The 17,500-nt window shown below is 36.8% G+C and overlaps 1 protein-coding gene across 1 annotated transcript in view; it reads left to right on the plus strand.

Annotated features, from left to right (window-relative positions):
- Positions 1-113: 113 nt before the first annotated feature.
- Positions 114-17,500, plus strand: part of rnf213a (ring finger protein 213a) — a 101,582-nt gene continuing 84,195 nt past the window's right edge. Inside the window, exons 1-7 of the mRNA XM_056454272.1 lie at positions 114-227; positions 7,775-7,887; positions 11,135-11,295; positions 11,899-12,536; positions 14,804-14,858; positions 17,281-17,408; positions 17,488-17,500. The exon at positions 17,488-17,500 is cut by the window's right edge and continues 158 nt beyond it. Coding sequence (XP_056310247.1) covers positions 7,788-7,887; positions 11,135-11,295; positions 11,899-12,536; positions 14,804-14,858; positions 17,281-17,408; positions 17,488-17,500 — 1,095 coding nt within the window. The 5' untranslated portion in view covers positions 114-227; positions 7,775-7,787. The remainder of the gene's footprint in view (positions 228-7,774; positions 7,888-11,134; positions 11,296-11,898; positions 12,537-14,803; positions 14,859-17,280; positions 17,409-17,487) is intronic.

Consider the following 17,500-nt stretch of genomic DNA (forward strand, 5'->3'; position numbering starts at 1 on the left):
TCTGCTTTTGGTTTTGTATTTAGTACATTTTATAACCATCCCGCCCATTTCTCACGAAACGAAAGTTCTGAGATGCAAGTGCCCTAGCTCTTCTTTAGCTTTCTTGTGTGAGAAGCACAGACGCTATCAGATCAGCTCAGAGTAACTTTGTGTGACATAGGGTCTGTCAAATACACGATGATGTGCCGGTGACATGCATGCTCTGTGACAACGCACACCTGCTTTAGGTAAGACAAAACCATTACACTCGGCTTGCTGAGTAGTCTGTGTCCGTTTAGCTTTAGCATGTCCATGAGATTAGACTGCCAGCTCGTCTGGATTAACATCACACAGCTCATACTTTCACATCATACAAACCATTTCGACAGCTAAAATAGCACCCGAGCTGACTGTTTATTATGTACGTCAACTTTCCAGAGCACAACTGGTGTTTAGCTTCCTTATTAACATAATCGCTATTGCGTTATCGAGTTTGCTTATGGTTGTGTGCGCAGTTTCTGTGATAAAATACTAGCATTAGCGTAACATTCAATCTTGGTGTTTAGACGTCGATGAAGTGTCAAAACTGTCATTTATTGTGTGAATTGGTGAAAAGTTGGACTTGAAACACTATAGCTTCACTAATGCACGTTAGATCATGATGATATTATATTAAAGAGTTGTCTTTTCATATTAGTAGAGCATATAATATATTTGTACTCACATACCTACTTTCGCTGATGACTAAACAATTTATATTATTGTACTTTCATTTTGTTTTTCATTTTGGGTGGTTGGTGGTTTCGTCTTGCTTATTATTTGGGCAACAGCGACCTCTGTTGGGTACTTTGCTGCAGAAAGGCATGTCCCGTAAGTCTCAGTATGAAGCCGGAAGTTGCAGCAATTATTATTAAGTCATTTATTATTATTATTATTTATATTAACTGTCGGGGAGCCCTGCTGAAAAATTCAGCTTAAACCAGCCTAGGCTGGTTAGGTGGTTTTAGCTGGTTGACTAGCCTGGTTTTAGAGGGGTTTTGGCCTTTTCCAGCCTGGTCTTAGCTGGTCAGGCTGGAAAATGACCAGCTAAATCCAGCTAAAACCAGCTTGACCAGCCTGGTTTAAGATGGACATAGCTGGTTTTGGCTGGGCTCCCCGCCTGGCTAGGTGGTTTTCCAGCCTGACCAGCTAAGACCAGGCTGGAAATGGCTGGAAACCAGCCTGGAAATGGCCAAAACCCCTCTAAAACCAGGCTGGTCAACCAGCTAAAACCAGCCAACCAGCCTAGGCTGGTTTAAGATGGATTTTTCAGTAGGGAGAGCGGGGCACAAAGTAACACTTTTTGGTTTTGGTCAAATAATGAACAAAGTAATGGTGTTAGACACACCATATTTTTTTTGCCAACAACACAGAAGCCTCTCCTACAAATGAGCACTGACATTTTGCTCGCCGGACCTATGGTTTTTGTGCAGTGTTGCCAAAAGTGCCAGGAGTAAAAATGTTACTATTTACCCCACCTGCGGGGCTAGTTGTAACAGACAGGGGGTTAGTCGTAACACATGCTTATAAAGGAAGATTTGACACAATTAATTAAAATTCAGTTATATAGCTATATTTCCTCAGTAATTGGCTCATTTCTTTTTTTATCCTACATAGCACCACTGGTGTAGTCCTTGCTATACGCGTGTATACTCAGTATGCTAACTTTTTTCCACGAGCTGTTTGGGTATTACCAGGGGCGTAGCAACTGGGGGGGACGGGGGGGATCCGTCCCCCACACTTTTAGAGACAGACCATTAAGAAACAGGTGATTAATAATTATATGAGCATATGATCTCATACAGCCGTCCCCTCCACTTTTAAAAGGACCGCTACGCCCCTGGGTATTACCACTTCTGAGGATCAATAATTGCATATACCCTCGGTATACTCACTTATTTTTCTGATTAAACTTCCCAAATTTTTTTGTGTATTATTTTAAATTCTTACTTAAAAGTGTAAATGTATATATATTTTCTTTGTTTACCCCAAAATGATCTGTTCCTGATCCGCTCTAAAATGAAAATCCCAAAATTGTCCCTGTACAACAGTATTTCACATTTGTCTTAATCGTGCCTACCGCTACAGGGAACGATATATATATATATATATATATATATATATATATATATATATATATATATATACAGAGAGAGAGAGAGAGAGAGAGAGAGAGAGAGAGAGAGATAGATATAGATATATAGATATACAAAGATAATGTAGATAATGTACGTGTAGATAATGTACCCAGAGTTGCTTACTGGATTATTTAGGAGCTCCATCGGTAAACAATGCCATTTTTATGCAGCTTAGTCTTAGGAGAGCCGTTTGCCTATATTCATTATGAGATGTTTGTGTGTTCCATTTCATTAAATATACAAAGAGCATGTAGTTTTTTTAAGCAGTAATCCTAATTGACTGTATAAAACATGTTTTATTGGTGTGTGTATATATATATAAATATATATATATTTTTTTTATTTTATTTTATTTTATTTTATTTTTTGTGATGTCCCACAAGGATAGTAAATACAGCAATCATGCCCAAAGCAATTGTACAGATGCCAATGTATAGTTGAGGAAATAAGTAGGCCTATTCAGCACATTAGCTTGTTTTTTTCTGCATTGCTATTCTCATGAAATCAGAATTTGGTATTTACTCAATAAATGGAAGTGAAACGACACGGAAACAAATCATTGAACAGGCAAACTGAACTTGTATCAATTCGTGGAGGAAAAGCCTTTGTGATGACAGCTTCAAGACACTTCCTGTATTATGCTAATCGCTAGCAGTGCTCAGGCAAGATTGTGGCCTATTCTTTTTTAAGTGTTGAATGTTGCAGGATGGCCTCTTGTAAATCTTGATTTTCAGTTCCCACTATAAATGATGTATTGGTTTTAAGATTTGGTTGATTGAACGTTATTTTCTTCGCCCTTGCTGGAGTCTCTTTTGCTGCATATTTTGAATGGATGTCATACTGGAATGTCCTAGCACATATCGTTCTCTTTATCTTAATAGATAGCAGCAGATTCTCAATTCTCTTTTTTCAATGTTATACATTCTGCCGGTTCAGTGAAAATTAAAACCGCTCCATACCATGATGCTTCCACCAACAAGCTTCGCTGTTAATTTAGGGTCAAAGCCATTTCTTGCCTGGAGCTTCTGCATGGCTGGTTGATTGTGGATTGAATGTTCCTTATACGTGTAGATAATGTACCCAGTGTTGCTTACTGGATTATTTAGGAGCTCCATCGGTAAACAATGCCATTTTTATGCAGCTTAGTCTTCGGAGAGCCGTTTGCCTATATTCATTATGATATATTTGTGTGTTCCATTTCATTAAATATAACTTTTATCAAGCGTTGTAACTTTATGATTTTATTATCAGGTGTACATTTCTGGAGTTAATTTCAAATTAAAAATAGTTGTTGATTATGCGGATGCAAATTTATATATATTAGGGCTGCACAATATATAGTTTCAGCATCATTATCGATGTGTGAATCTGCAATAGTCACACCGCCGGATCTGCAATATCAAGTTAGGATTATAGTTGATCACAGTTCAGAACGTGTGATATTTGGGGTCATCGCAAGTTTAAAACTAAAATAGAGTGAATCGTTTTCATTTGGATGTGTTTTTATGTCCTGTGACTGTGTAAGATTTAAGCAAATTAAACCAATAGGTCATAAAGGTGTATATAAACCCAAATAAATAGTTTTTAATTACTTATTTATTTATTTTATATGTTATTATTGAATTTTTGTACCTCAATGCGGTCTTAAAATTCGTAAAAATTCATTTATATCTGTTCAATTGTATTGTATTTTATGCAGATACTCCTCTACAAGAGAATCCCAATCGATTTAAAATGATGAATTCATTCCAAATGTTATAAGTTAAGTCATCTTGTAAAAATATATTTATATCGCAATATATATCCTGCCTCAGGCGCTTAGACTGCAGCTCTGCACAAGACGTTTGGCCAGTGGAGAAATGGACGTGCCCAACTGAGCCTGGTTTCTCTCAAGGTTTTTTAATTCTTCACTTTCGCCAATTGGTGAAGTTTTTTCCTCGCCGCTGTCGCCTGGACTCTTAGTAGTGATTATTAAACCACACTGAACTGAGCTAAACTGAACTGAACTTAAACACTGAAAACTGAACTCCACTGTTCCAATTTACTACGATCTTCTATGTGAAGCTGCTTTGACACAATCTACATTGTAAAAGCGCTATACAAATAAAGGTGAATTAAATTGAGTACTAAATATCGCTATGTCAGTTGCAGCGCTAATATATATTAGTTTATTCAGTACTGTCTCTGAAGCTGCTTAAACTGATATGTTTGGCACATAGTAGTGTCACATTTTTTACTGCACGCATATATTTAAGAGTCTCTAAGTACTACCTATGTCTAGGCCCACACGGAATCTGCGCTCGCAGAATTCCACGGATTTTCTGCAGATTTTTATCCCATCATTAATTCTGTTTATTTACTTGAGTAAATGTGTGTAAATCTATATTTATTCAGTTTTAAATTAATTACAGTAATATTACTGACTAATATGAATATATTCATCTGATTTATGTACAATAAAGTTTGTAAAGTAATATTTAGTAGATATGTGAGGGACTTGCTTTGTTTACCAAATTAAGTGGATGTAATTGGATTTGCATTGTAAACATTAAATGCATTATTTTTTATTGCACATACTAAGGTTTTAGCTATGATATCCCAAAATCATTCCACAGAAATCCGCAGATTTTTACCAAAATTCTCCGTAGGGCTGCACGATTCTGGCTAAAATGTGAATCACGATTTTTTTTGCTTAAAGTCAAGATCACAATTTTCTCAGGATTCTGTAGATGTAAAATAAAGGTTAATATTAGTAGGCTATTATTATTATTATTGTTAATTCTCAAGCATATGGTAAAATAATAATAATAATAGGCCTATGTGTAGGTCTACTGTTGGTTAAAATGCAAAGTATAGTCATTATGGTGGACTTTTGTTAGTTCACAGTAAAATGATGGCATCAAAATACAACTATTCATAATTCTAAACTTGAATTATTATGTTTGAGACATATGCTTGGGCGACGCAGTAGGTAGTGCTGTCGCCTCACAGCAAGAAGGTCGCTGGTTCGAGCCACGGCTGGGTCAGTTGGCGTTTCTGTGTGGAGTTTGCATGTTCTCCCTGCGTTCGCGTGGGTTTCCTCCGGGTGCTCCGGTTTCCCCCACAGTCCAAAGACATGCGGTACAAGTGAATTGGGTTGGTTAAATTGTCCATAGTGTGTGTGAATAAGTGTGTATGTGTTTCCCAGTGATGGGTTGCAGCTGGAAGGGCATCCGCTGCATAAAACAAATGCTGGATAAGTTGGCGGTTCATTCCGCTGTGGCGACCCCATATTAATAAAGCGACTAAGCCGAAAAGAAAATGAATTAATGAATGAGACAGATGCTTGTCATTTGTCACTGACATTATTAGACCATTTGTTTTTATTGGTAAAATGAGACATTTGTCATTATCAGATTCCTTCTTGCATTATATTTAACGTTATATAGGCTAGTTATACTGACACAGTAAATGTTTATTTTCATGCACAACACTTTGTCTTAGCTAAGAAAAGCATATCAAATACTTACCGTAATCATAACTGTAAAATGCGTTATGATCATTTAAATGATGTGCACACTAGTGCCTGTGGGAGCGAGTTCAAGCCAAACAGTGAGAACAGCGCCTACTAGGGTCACAGAATACGATCTTCACTTTCACTTCCCAGTGCGGCTCATGGCTGCCTTCACTCTGAGAAAAAACACACACACATATGCAAATCATTCTTTCAGCGCGGCTCTCAAACGATCGCTCTGTACAACAAACGGAACGTTATTTACAACTTTATTACTAGTTATTCACAGCATATTCTGTTCACTAAAGTAGGCGTGATTGGCGCACGCGCGCATTCTCTGTAGTAAACAAACTCACGGAAGCTCACGGTCACCTCATGTGATTTCGCAGCCACGAATACATCATTACATTTAGACAGAAATTACATTTTTGGGTGAATTATACCTTATAAAAACAGTATGTGACACTTTTAACGCCATTTGAAGGTTTCCATGTTGCTGTGAAGACTTGTGCGTCCGCCTTTCCGCTTCTCTCCTGACCTTAAAAATATAATTGGCTGAATCATAGAAAAGCTGAATTAAGATCATGAGTAGGGTCGAATCGAGATCGTGTTCTTTTCTCGATTAATCGTGCAGCCCTAATTCTCCGCAGAAATAGCAAAAAACATCCGCAGATTCTATCTGGCCCTACCTTTGTCCCATTTCTTGTCAATGAACTTTAATGGATGATAACAATAAATGATGTTGAACACTTAAATAAGTTGTTATGAGATCTTACTGTAATATTTTGATTTACAGTAAATGATGGCACTTTGAGGAGTGCCACGTGCTCTTCAGATAATCAATGCAGTCAAGTTATAAACGAGTTTCTTATCTGTATCAGCTAAATCTTTTGTCAATTAATGGCTAAATAAGCAGGGCTTATTAAATTATTGTGATCACGAAAATAATATAGGCCTATGCAATATTCATATCGCAGAATTTTTTTTGTGCCAGGAATTTGGTGCTGAATGCATTGGTTGTTTAACCAAATCTGACCAATCAGATAGGGCTTTTACTATCGTATTTCTCACTTCTCCAGTAGGTACTATTAGGCGAGCCTAGAGCTGAAAGTAAACACTAATGCTGTAAAATATCAACATTAATGAGTAAAATATCAACAGTCAATAAGAATCAGCATTTCCTCTGAGGTTTTTAGGCATTTGTGGTGTTTGAAATGTCTGACTGTTTAAATCAATGTTTTTTTTAAATAGCTGATTTTGTATGCTAATTATATTGTAACAAATATCTTTTTAATTGATTCCTTTAACTCTTTTTCACTGCAAAGTAGCAACCGTGTCTAACCTAAAAAAGTAAAGTCCATAACTTCTGTTTCAACATCAGGTTCTCCTAAACTATCTGGTATTTCTTAATAGAGCTTAAGGAGATTATTTACCATTGATTATCTCCAGAATCGTTTTAAAAAATCAATTCCTCCAATCAAAAACAAGCTAGAGTGATGACAGCCAATCTGCACATGTGCAGTAGGATTGTCTCTCTTCCTGTGAAAAGAGCAGGATCGTTTCACATACTGCTTTTGAGGTATGAAAGTTCAATTTGGATTGTAATTATTTCTTATTTTGTTTAAATTTTAGATAACTGCAAACTTCTAATTACGAAAAGTAACATGCTTGTGCTATTATTTGAACAGCTATCTAGTATATTAAACGTTATCATGGCTGCATTGTTATAGTTCACTCTGAGCCGAAGTAAACTTTGTCTGAGTTAAAATATTGTTCTGTTACAAAATGTACATATTTCACTTAAAAAAACAACAACAACAACATTTTAAAAGGGTTTATTAAAAGAGTTTGTGGAGTTTGCATTTATCAAAGTTTGACTTTTAACACAGACTCTGTACTTACTTGATGTGCAGTACATCCATTCATTTTCTTCAGCTTACTGTATGTGACTCATTGCATTGTGATTTCCACAGTCTGTATTTACAGACTCCACTACTATTGTTAATTATTAATTCTGAGCGAACTGAAATCGAAAGCAATTTGGAGTTCTTTGAATTCATGTGACCGTATGTTTTATTGTTATCTTATGGAGGAGTTACTTCATTCATAGTTATGCTCTTTACAGATAGCACCATAAAATGAAGTGTCCTAAATGCAGTCACGAGGCTTTGGAAAAGGCCCCAAAATTCTGTAGTGAGTGTGGACATAAACTGCCATCTCAATATGAAACAACACAAGGTACTGTAGAGTCCTCAGATTCATTATGTCTTCTTGCAAATACGAATTCTCATTTTGTTGTTTGTTCATTCATTGGTTTTCTTGAATGCTTTAGTGTACTATTGCTTGCATTCATCATTTTATTTCTGTTGAAGTTTAATTGGATGATAAAGAGAGTGAAGACTGTACTTTGCCATTTAAACAGAACATTTAACATTCTTGAGTTGGACTCTTGACCCCCTGACTTTTTATCATGTGACTTTTTTTACCTTACCTTTTGTCATTTTTCTCTGGCTGTTCTGTATTTATAATGCATATTTGTTATGTGTATGGTAAAAAAAAATAATTAAAAAATTTGAAAATGTTATCAGGTGGTACTGATTAACTTTCGATGGTAATAATAATGGTTTATTAATCTTAATTAATTAAGTATTGATTAATCTGAATTTATGTAGCAGAATTTTCTTAGTAGCTCTGTAATTCTACAGTCGAAGATCCTGCTGCACTGTTTTATATGTAATAAATTATTCTAAAAGATTTTAGTCATATTTTGGTAACACTTCAGTATGGTAACACATCTGCATGATCTATTCTAAATCTTTAATTCTACCGAATACATAAACCCAACTATTACGAAGCAATCAATTAGTAGTTTGAGACAAAAGTCATGGTTTGTTAATAGAGAGAGAATTGTACCTTAAAATAAAGTGTGCCTAAAGTTTTATGATGTGATGCCTTCTTGCATGCATCTTGAACATTTATGGCATGAAGAAATAAGAATTTAAATCTTTTTTTTATTATTATTATTTTGCTGTTGTTTTGTTGACATTTTAGTAGCCTATTTTGTGTTGTAAACCCTTGTATATTGTTCGAATTTACTACCCTTTCGTTATGTTAGTGGCTGTTTTTGCCCAGTTGACTTCTATTATAACGATATATTGTGATTACAAAGCCGTGACACCATATGATCATGCGTTCTTGATTGTTAGTGGTTTTCCCTGATGGGAAGAGGTACAATTTCCCATTTTTACTCTTGATCATTCATCAGTTGGTACCATTAATCTTTTAGATAGGCCAAAGTTTCTGGCTTTTGTATGGAGTTCTATGGAGTAAAACAGCAAATTATAGTGTGCATGCATAAATATACATACTATGTTTACTGTGTTCTCAGAGCTGAGATTTAGATTTTCTTAATTTTGTTTTCTCATTTTGATTTTCTCTGACATATCAAGTCAGTGTGCTAAGGTCTCTTACACTCATGCGCACACACTACACTCTATATAAAAGCCAGAAATTAGGCTTTATTTCACTGCAACTGATGAGCAACAGTAAAATCACAATTTTCACCTCTTCCCAACAGGGAAATCAGCAACAATCAAGAAAGCATAATTGTATTCTGTCATGGTTGCAATCAAACAACTCGACAACTACTAACATTACGAAAGGATAATACATTTATTGTATCATTGAGGTTTGGAAAATGGTTTCCCATTTTTCCAAAGTAAGATTTGTCACCAAAAATCATTTCATTTGGTTGAAACAGAGACAGTTGTGGTCCAATTAAGACTCTAAATCACTCAACAGCACACAAGGGTTAATATGTTGAGATTTTCATTTTGTGTCCATACTGCATTTAAAAGTCTTTCATAATAACTGGGTGTTGTAGCATCCCAGTTACTGTAAGTAAAACGTTGTGTACTAATATTATCTTTCTGAGAAGGGTTAAAATTCTAGATGAGATCAGTGAATCAGGCCACTTCATGATTGTCTTACTCTCCACTGCTTTGTTGACAAAGTTTGGAATTCATTTCTTAAATCCTATAGACTGATTTCACGCGGCTGCCATTTTTAAAAGCGAAATCGAGGCTGCGGTGGGAAGAAACCCGGAAGTATCGTTGGGAGTTACATTAGAACGTTGTGTACTTGGCTGTATATCTTATCAGCGAATAGAAAGAGACACAAATTTATCATTTCACCGCCTTCCGAGTGACCCGAAGGTCCGTTCTGAATGAATGGTGAAAATATAAAGGGATATCAGAGTTTATTTTCAGCTAAGTTAAGGGAAACGGCACTAGTTAGCTAACGTTTTCTTTCCCAAACACACGTTTTAGATGCCATTTATCAAACTCAAGTTAATGAACTGATTCTTTCACTATATTAGACTTGTCACGTTACTGAATTAAAAGAAAATTTGTCAATTTCCCGCTAACATTTAAAGCACTGTTGATGGCTTTCTTAAAACAGCGCTGATTGGCCATTGTGTTCACGTGCTCAACAGATATGCTTGTGATTGGCCGAGAAGGTCATCAGTTCACCCTCCGCTGTTTACTGAGCACAAACACAGCCGAGCGATCTGCTTGATGACTCTACTGATCCTTATGGCTGTTTCGCGCTTGCGCTCCAGTCTCCGTGTATCTGTGTTTGCACTGGGTGAAGAGCGGTAAACTGAGTGCAAACACAAGATACATGGAGACTGGATCGCGAAGCTGCCGTGAAGATCAGTCGAGTCATCCGCGCTCAGCGGTGCTTCAATTTTAACTTTGCGGGAATTAGACTGTTTTAAAACTTCAGTACCGGGACAACACGAGGGTGTGCTACAGAGGACTGCAGTGTTTATCGCTCACCAAGTTACATAGGCTGAAGCAGGGAAGCGTCCCCTCTGTTTACCTGCTGCCATGAACTGAAGCCTAGGAGGACACTTGAGCATATTACTCTTACAGAGCTTGTGATGTTGTTTGATGCTAAATTGCTTTTAATTGTTTAAATTAAACGTACTGACTGATATTAAAGTGATGTTTACACCATATCTGTATTTTGAAATCTCGGCAACAGCTGGAGGTTTGTAGTCCACAGCATGTCACTGCAATGTTTGCAGTGCTGGTCCTATACTTCCGCGTTACTTCCCACCACAGCCTCGCTTTGGTTCTTTAAAATGGCGGCCGCGTGAAATAAGCGTATTGGCAGTGTATAATAAAGAATTTAAAAACAATTCCATATTCTGACCAAAAAAGGTCAGAGCTAATGACTGTAGGTTAAAAATGTAAATTAAAAAGGTTTCTGTCTTGGTGATGGTAAATAAAACTGACCCCAGCGTTATTGTCAATATGCAGAGTCCCTCCACCAAAACGTCCATGATACGGTAGCCGACAATGCATACAGTCAGCCCTTAAAATATGATTCGCAACAACAGGATAGGATTACCAAGAGGTCATTACAGCTTGTAGGAAGGGGGTGTGTCAGTTTGACCTGTGTTTTTCTGTGTTGTCAGGCACTCCACATGACAAGTCTCAAACATCCTCCATTATTCCTCAAATCACGAATGCAGAAATGAACGAGACTGGACCTGAATCAAAATCACTGGAAATCCAGAATGCCAACGTATCTCCAAAACGACCAAATGAAAATACCAGCCCTAATCCAAAGAATAAGGTACATCAGTTTAACAATTAAAAAGTTCAAATAAGTGTAAAAGTATAAAATGTCTTTAAAGGGGACCTCTTATGCCTCTTTTTACAAGATGTAAAATAAGTCTTGAATGTCCCTGAAGTGTGTAAGTGAAGTTTCAGCTCAAAACGGCCATCAAATAATGTTATAACTCTTTAAAACTGCTTCTTTAAGGCTTTAACCCTCACTGTGCCATTTTAAATTTAAGCTGCTTTAAATTCAAATGAGATCATGCTCTTTTCAAAAGGGGGTGGAGCTACAAATGCCTATGTGCCAGCATAGTGACAGAATAAAAAGCACGACTAATGCCGTATGCTAGGAAGAGATCGTCACTAATGGGTGGGGCTTACCCCCTGTGATGACATGTACAAAGGGAGAATGTCAATCAAAGTGTTTCTGCAATGTGGTTATAAAAAGTAAAATAAAATTAATCATTTTTACCATTAGAGGCTAATTAATATTCACACACTGTTGCCACACAACTGTGTTTAAACCCCTTAAAAAGTATTTTTTGCATAATAGGTCTCCTTGAAAATGTAATTCCCTTGATGATTATAATGGATATTTCTATTGATCATGCTTCAACAGAAAAGAAAGAAGAGAAAAAAGGAAAAGAAGAAGAAATCAGGTGGTGCAGAAGGGCCTTTGTCACTGACCTCAGATCTCTCTGATATTTCTCTGACTGATAAAGAGAAAAAAATGGACACCGATCAGTCTTCTGACAGCGATGGCTCCAGCTGCATTGTAGAAGATATGCCTAAATCAGCTGAATCATCCTCTCATCTGAGCCCACCAGAGAATGAAACTGCTGGGCCTACAGAACTTAGAGCATCTGCTTTAACCGGAGATTCTAGCAAAGATAGCGAGGGGAGTATTGGAACGACTCAAAAGCCAGTCAGCGCCGGCACTTCTAAAGCAGCACTGGGAGTAGCTCAGCAAGCTAAAGAGGAAACAGGGAAATGTAATGATGAAGGCCAAAAGAGTGTATCCACAAAAGCACAACACACTCCTAATGCTAATGTAGACCAGAATGCAAACATACAGAGCAACACGAACACTGACAAAGACTCTCAGAATGTAGAACCGCAGAAGAGCTCTTCAGTGAAGGTTAAGCAGAGTAAGTCGACTCTTGCTGACCAGAAGAAAACCGAATCTGAGAAACAAAAAAGTGGTGAAGGAGACAATGGAAAAAGCTCCCAGCCGGTCTCATCTCCCAAACCGAAAAGGTATGCCAAAACTTTTGATGTATTTGATAAATGTGACAAAATAAGTCATAAGTCTCAATTATTGGAAACTGGTATTCACTTATTATTTGAAAGCTGAATAGATGCATCTTTTCATTGACGCATATAGGACAATATGGCCCCGTTTACACTGCCAGTCAAATGTGACCCAATTCCGATTCTTGCTCATATGTGACATAGATCAAATCTGTTCTGTGATTGTGAAAACACGAAAAAAATGCATACATTCGGAAATTCAGACATCAGTTTCAGGCCTCCTTCATATGTGGAAATAAATCAGCTATAAATTGAATATGTGACAATGCGACTATCATGTAAACTGGCAGATCGGATTTATTGAGGCATTCCGTTTTGTATGTCATTAAACTTGCGACAATGAGGTACTTGTCCGTGGTTTAATGACGTAGTAGGAAGAGCATGTGTGGAGACGCCGACGCGGTAACCAACAACAATAACAGAGGAAACGTGGAGGAGGAAAGTGGTCAGTGGTCGACAGCAGAAGTTACCTGCCTTCTTTCCCTGTGGGGAGATGAGTCAGTGGAGGACATCATATATAAACCATAGCTGCCATGACTGCCCTTTCCCTCCTCCTTTACGTCCGTATTAAAATCATTTTAAAGTTGGGCAAGCTTTGCATATTTCGCAGAGCCACTGTAAAAGCATAAAAGCAAGACAATTTCTTCCATCTGGGCTATTGTGGCGCCAGGGGTGATTTTAGGATTTTCATTTTAGGGGGGCTCAGCTCCTTATAAGGTAAAAAAAAAAAAAAAAAAAAAAAAAAAAAATATATATATATATATATATATATATATATATATATATATATATATATATATATATATAAAGCCTAATATTACATTTATAAGTAGTAATTTAATCGTAATACACTTAAAAATGTTTGTTTATTATGGGTTGTATCCTAGTATTCCACTGTATTACATAGACAGGCACAGCCGTTTGAGTTCTGAATAAGCCAAATAGGCTCAACCCACCTGTTTACTGTAGTAAAACCCACTAGACTTTCTATAGTCTAGTGTATTTTTTGTTTCCATATATTAAATAAATAAACTGCCACTTTTCTAATTAAATGCCATACATAGAAATATATGTTTTTAAACTTAATTTAAAATTAACGTTACTTAATTCACATAGTTCACGATCTGATTGATAATAATAAATACGTTTTTTAATACTAGACAACACTTGATGTTTCCATCTCTGTCAGTGACTCAGTGACAGTTAAAACGAGGACATTTTCTAAGTGGTTCTGTGCAAGACTGCATGGTGTAGTTAATGCCACACAAACTGTAAAGTGTTTAATATTGGTAGTTCATTTTGAAATAAAAATAGTAAAATATTCGTTAAGAGTTTAATTTTTCGCTGGAGGAAACCGCTGTGCGGATGAGGTGAACAACGAGAAAACCCGACTGCTCCTTAATGACATTGGGAGACAGGTGATACAAGATTATCTATATCAAAGAGCTGCAAATAAGCAGATATTATAACAATTTATTGATTAAACACACACCTCATTCTCTCGCTGTTCACAACTGTGGTTTGCTGATGATATAAAAAAACAAAAGACGGGGAGGAGCTGAATTCTGCCGCTGTTTTCTTATCAAATTTAAAGGGGACTGAGGCGATAATTTAGTGTACAGTTTATGAGCTAATCGCAAAAGTTTTAGGGGGGCTGAGTAGAAATATAGGGGGGGCTACAGCCCCCCTAAAATAGGCCTAGCAACGCCCATGTGTGGCGCAGATGCTAGAACCCACCTTTATGCATGTGCAACGTCGTAAATTGTATGGCAAACACATGAATCTAGGCAATAGGCAATAAATCGGAATTGGGCATCAAAACCTGACAGTATAAACAGGGCCTATTTGGCAGATATGTGGCTTTTTGAAATCTGGAATCTGAGAGTTAAAATAAAATTCTAAATATAAAAAAAAATCATTTTAAAGTTCTTCAAATACCATTCTTAGCAATGCATACAGTAGTCAACATATGAAGTGGATCTGGAAGGTTTTTAAAAATTGTCCTAAGATAAGAATGGGTTTTGTTGAATAGTTTTAGGACAACATTGATAATGTTTTGATCCACTTCAAATGTTCACTACTGTATTTACTGAAAAAATGTACAACATATCTTAGTAAAGATGCACTTAATCTAATCACAATAAAAAAGATATCTGCTGCTTCTATTTTAGTTAGTTTTACAGTTAAGTAATACATTATACATTCACTTACAGAAATCAGACTAATGAATCACAGAAAATGGAGTTTGGCCCACATAGTCCACCCAAGGTAAGCAGAAAATGCCTATGTTTATAATTTATATGTAAATGTATATATTCATTTTAAGGGGTGGTCCACTATAATATCATATTTTAAACTTTAGTTGATGTGTAATGTAGCTGTGTGAACATAAACACCATCTCTGAAAGAAATACGCTTCAAGTTCAATGCAAAGGGAGACATTAGCTTTTACAGAGTTAGCTTAGCAAAGCTTACAGCAAACGAAGTTTGGGGACTACAAAAAAAACATCTGGGTTGGTGAGATGACAAATGCTTCAGGTTACGCGCATTCACCAAACACATACTCCCTGCGCAGTGAAGGGGTGTGGCCAGAGGCGCTGTAATGTTATAGCAAAGAAAGCTAAAATGCCATGCCAACACTGCTATTTCCACAGAGATTCTTCTGTTTCTGTATTTGGGCTTCCAAAGGGCACAGCACAAAGAGACAAGTGCTTACAATTCAATTTTAATTATGTTCCAGAAAATTATAAAAACTATATAGCTAGCATTTGACAAAGGACAGTTACCAGAATTTCTCCCAGTTTAGTGCTGGATTCGACTAAAAACTCCTCAAAGAAGGAGCAGCTAGTTCCATAATAGCAGAAGCTGTGGGCCACAACCTGTAAGTATTTATTTGTTAAAATTGATCTATGACATGCATAGTGTCTAGTGTTAATGGTATGTTGTAGCAAAGATGTAATACATCTCATGCGTTCTACACATATACTGTAGAAGATATGGAGGTAGTATCAGTGACGTCACCCATAGGTTTCTGAAGAACCCAAAAGAAGCTACCAGTAGGCGTGGCCAACCGACGCCATTTTGTTCACGCGTCATCGCACCAACTGGGGGATACCAAACAAGGGCAAAGAGGCGGAGGGTGAGCGGAGCTACACAATGCTAGCATTTTGCTTAAAGGGCTTTCCTATGGGAGAAACGCTTAATACTTCATTACCTGCGACTCGTTTGTGTTCTGACTACATGTGCTTGGTTGTACACTATATCAATAAAGTGTTTAGTCTTTTAAAAACACTGTAGTAATACAGTGAGCCACTAAGCATTGTTCTTATGATGTTTTTCTACAGGAGTAAAACATGAATTACTTCCAAACACTTTAGATATAGTGTGTGTTAGTAAATGCAAGACTATTGATGAAATCCAGGCATAACACTGTATGACAACGCTTCAGATGACTGTTTTATAGCCTACAGTTAATCAATCTGTCAGATTCTGGAGTGCTTTACAGCTCTAAAGAACATTATAAATGATGAATGATCTTAAATAAAACACATATATTTATAGAGATGGTATATAAGTATATAATTTCACTCACCTGTGAAATGGAGGGCATGTGAATGGTTTGTGAGCACAATTAAGTGCACACAGCATGCTATATTATCTGATAATTGTAAGAAATAATTCCAAAAGGCAACTGACTGTGTAAAGCCACATAATACAAAACAAAAATACAATGTATATGCCGAGTTCAGCAGCTAATTAGCTGGAATCAGCTGAGGTGAAATGAGGGCGACCAGCGAGACCTAGCTGTCACTCAAGTGGCCACGCCCTTAATTATGCAGACTTAATATTACTTATTATTAACGAAAGAGATGAGTTAAAAAAAATCTATAATTTTTAAAGGGTAAAATTAGCCATATGAACCAAAATCGTTCTTTATACCAGGCTGTAAACACCTTTTTTTCTGCTGTAAAGTTGGCCATTTTAACAGTGGGCTCAATTGCAATCTGCTCTATTATGGAGCCAGGACTAGCGGAATTTTGATGAATTGCAGTTTCAGTTACTTCCGTATTTGCTTCACGAGGGGAGCAGGAGGTTGCCGCTTGGTTCTACATCTCAAATAACAAACTCGCTAAAGATATGTGAACGTTTCATATTACTTAAACATGCTTATTATATATGTGAAAGACACCTGTCTTTTATTTTAGAGAGCAGGGATGAGGTTCAGCTGTGTCCTTTTCCTCTTCTGTCAGGCTCAAACTGATACGGCTAACAGCTACTCTGACTGACAATATTTACACAACAGAGGCAAAGTGCGCTCTTGTAGGTGCGTGAAGATTTTCCTGATGACTTGGAGCTGATCTGCGAAACACTACACAATATGTTAGCTGATCAATTAGAGCCTCTTGAGCGCGGGCCTTTCGGAGGAACTAGGAAATATGACTGTCGTTTTCATGTTAGCTAGTATATAATCAAGGTATGATATACTTTATGAAAAAATAACGTGATTTTTTTTTTACAAATGAAGCATGAGCACACATTGCTTTGCATCTTATAAACGCAACCAAAACTTAAAAGTACACTTTGAACCACCCCTTTAAGAAGCTTGATTCATATGTTGGTTTATTGACCAGACCAATATTTAGAAATTACAAACGTGGAGTAAAATGAATTAAACAAATTTTGCCTTTAGAAGAACCGTGGTTCAAGTGCAGATTCAGCGATGAAGGTTGAGAAGAAGCCTGCTGGCGGGAAAAAAGATTCTTCTGCTGACCAGCAAAGCGAGGATACTGAAAGTCAGTGTGTTACACTTCCAAAAAGGTATGCTGAATCTTTTGATAATGTGCTTTGTGCCACAATTTCTTTTTCTTTTCTTCTAATTAATATTTTTAAATTGCAGAAACACACGATCA

Source organism: Danio aesculapii, chromosome 3 (genome assembly GCF_903798145.1).
Source record: "Danio aesculapii chromosome 3, fDanAes4.1, whole genome shotgun sequence".
Lineage (NCBI taxonomy): Eukaryota > Metazoa > Chordata > Actinopteri > Cypriniformes > Danionidae > Danio > Danio aesculapii.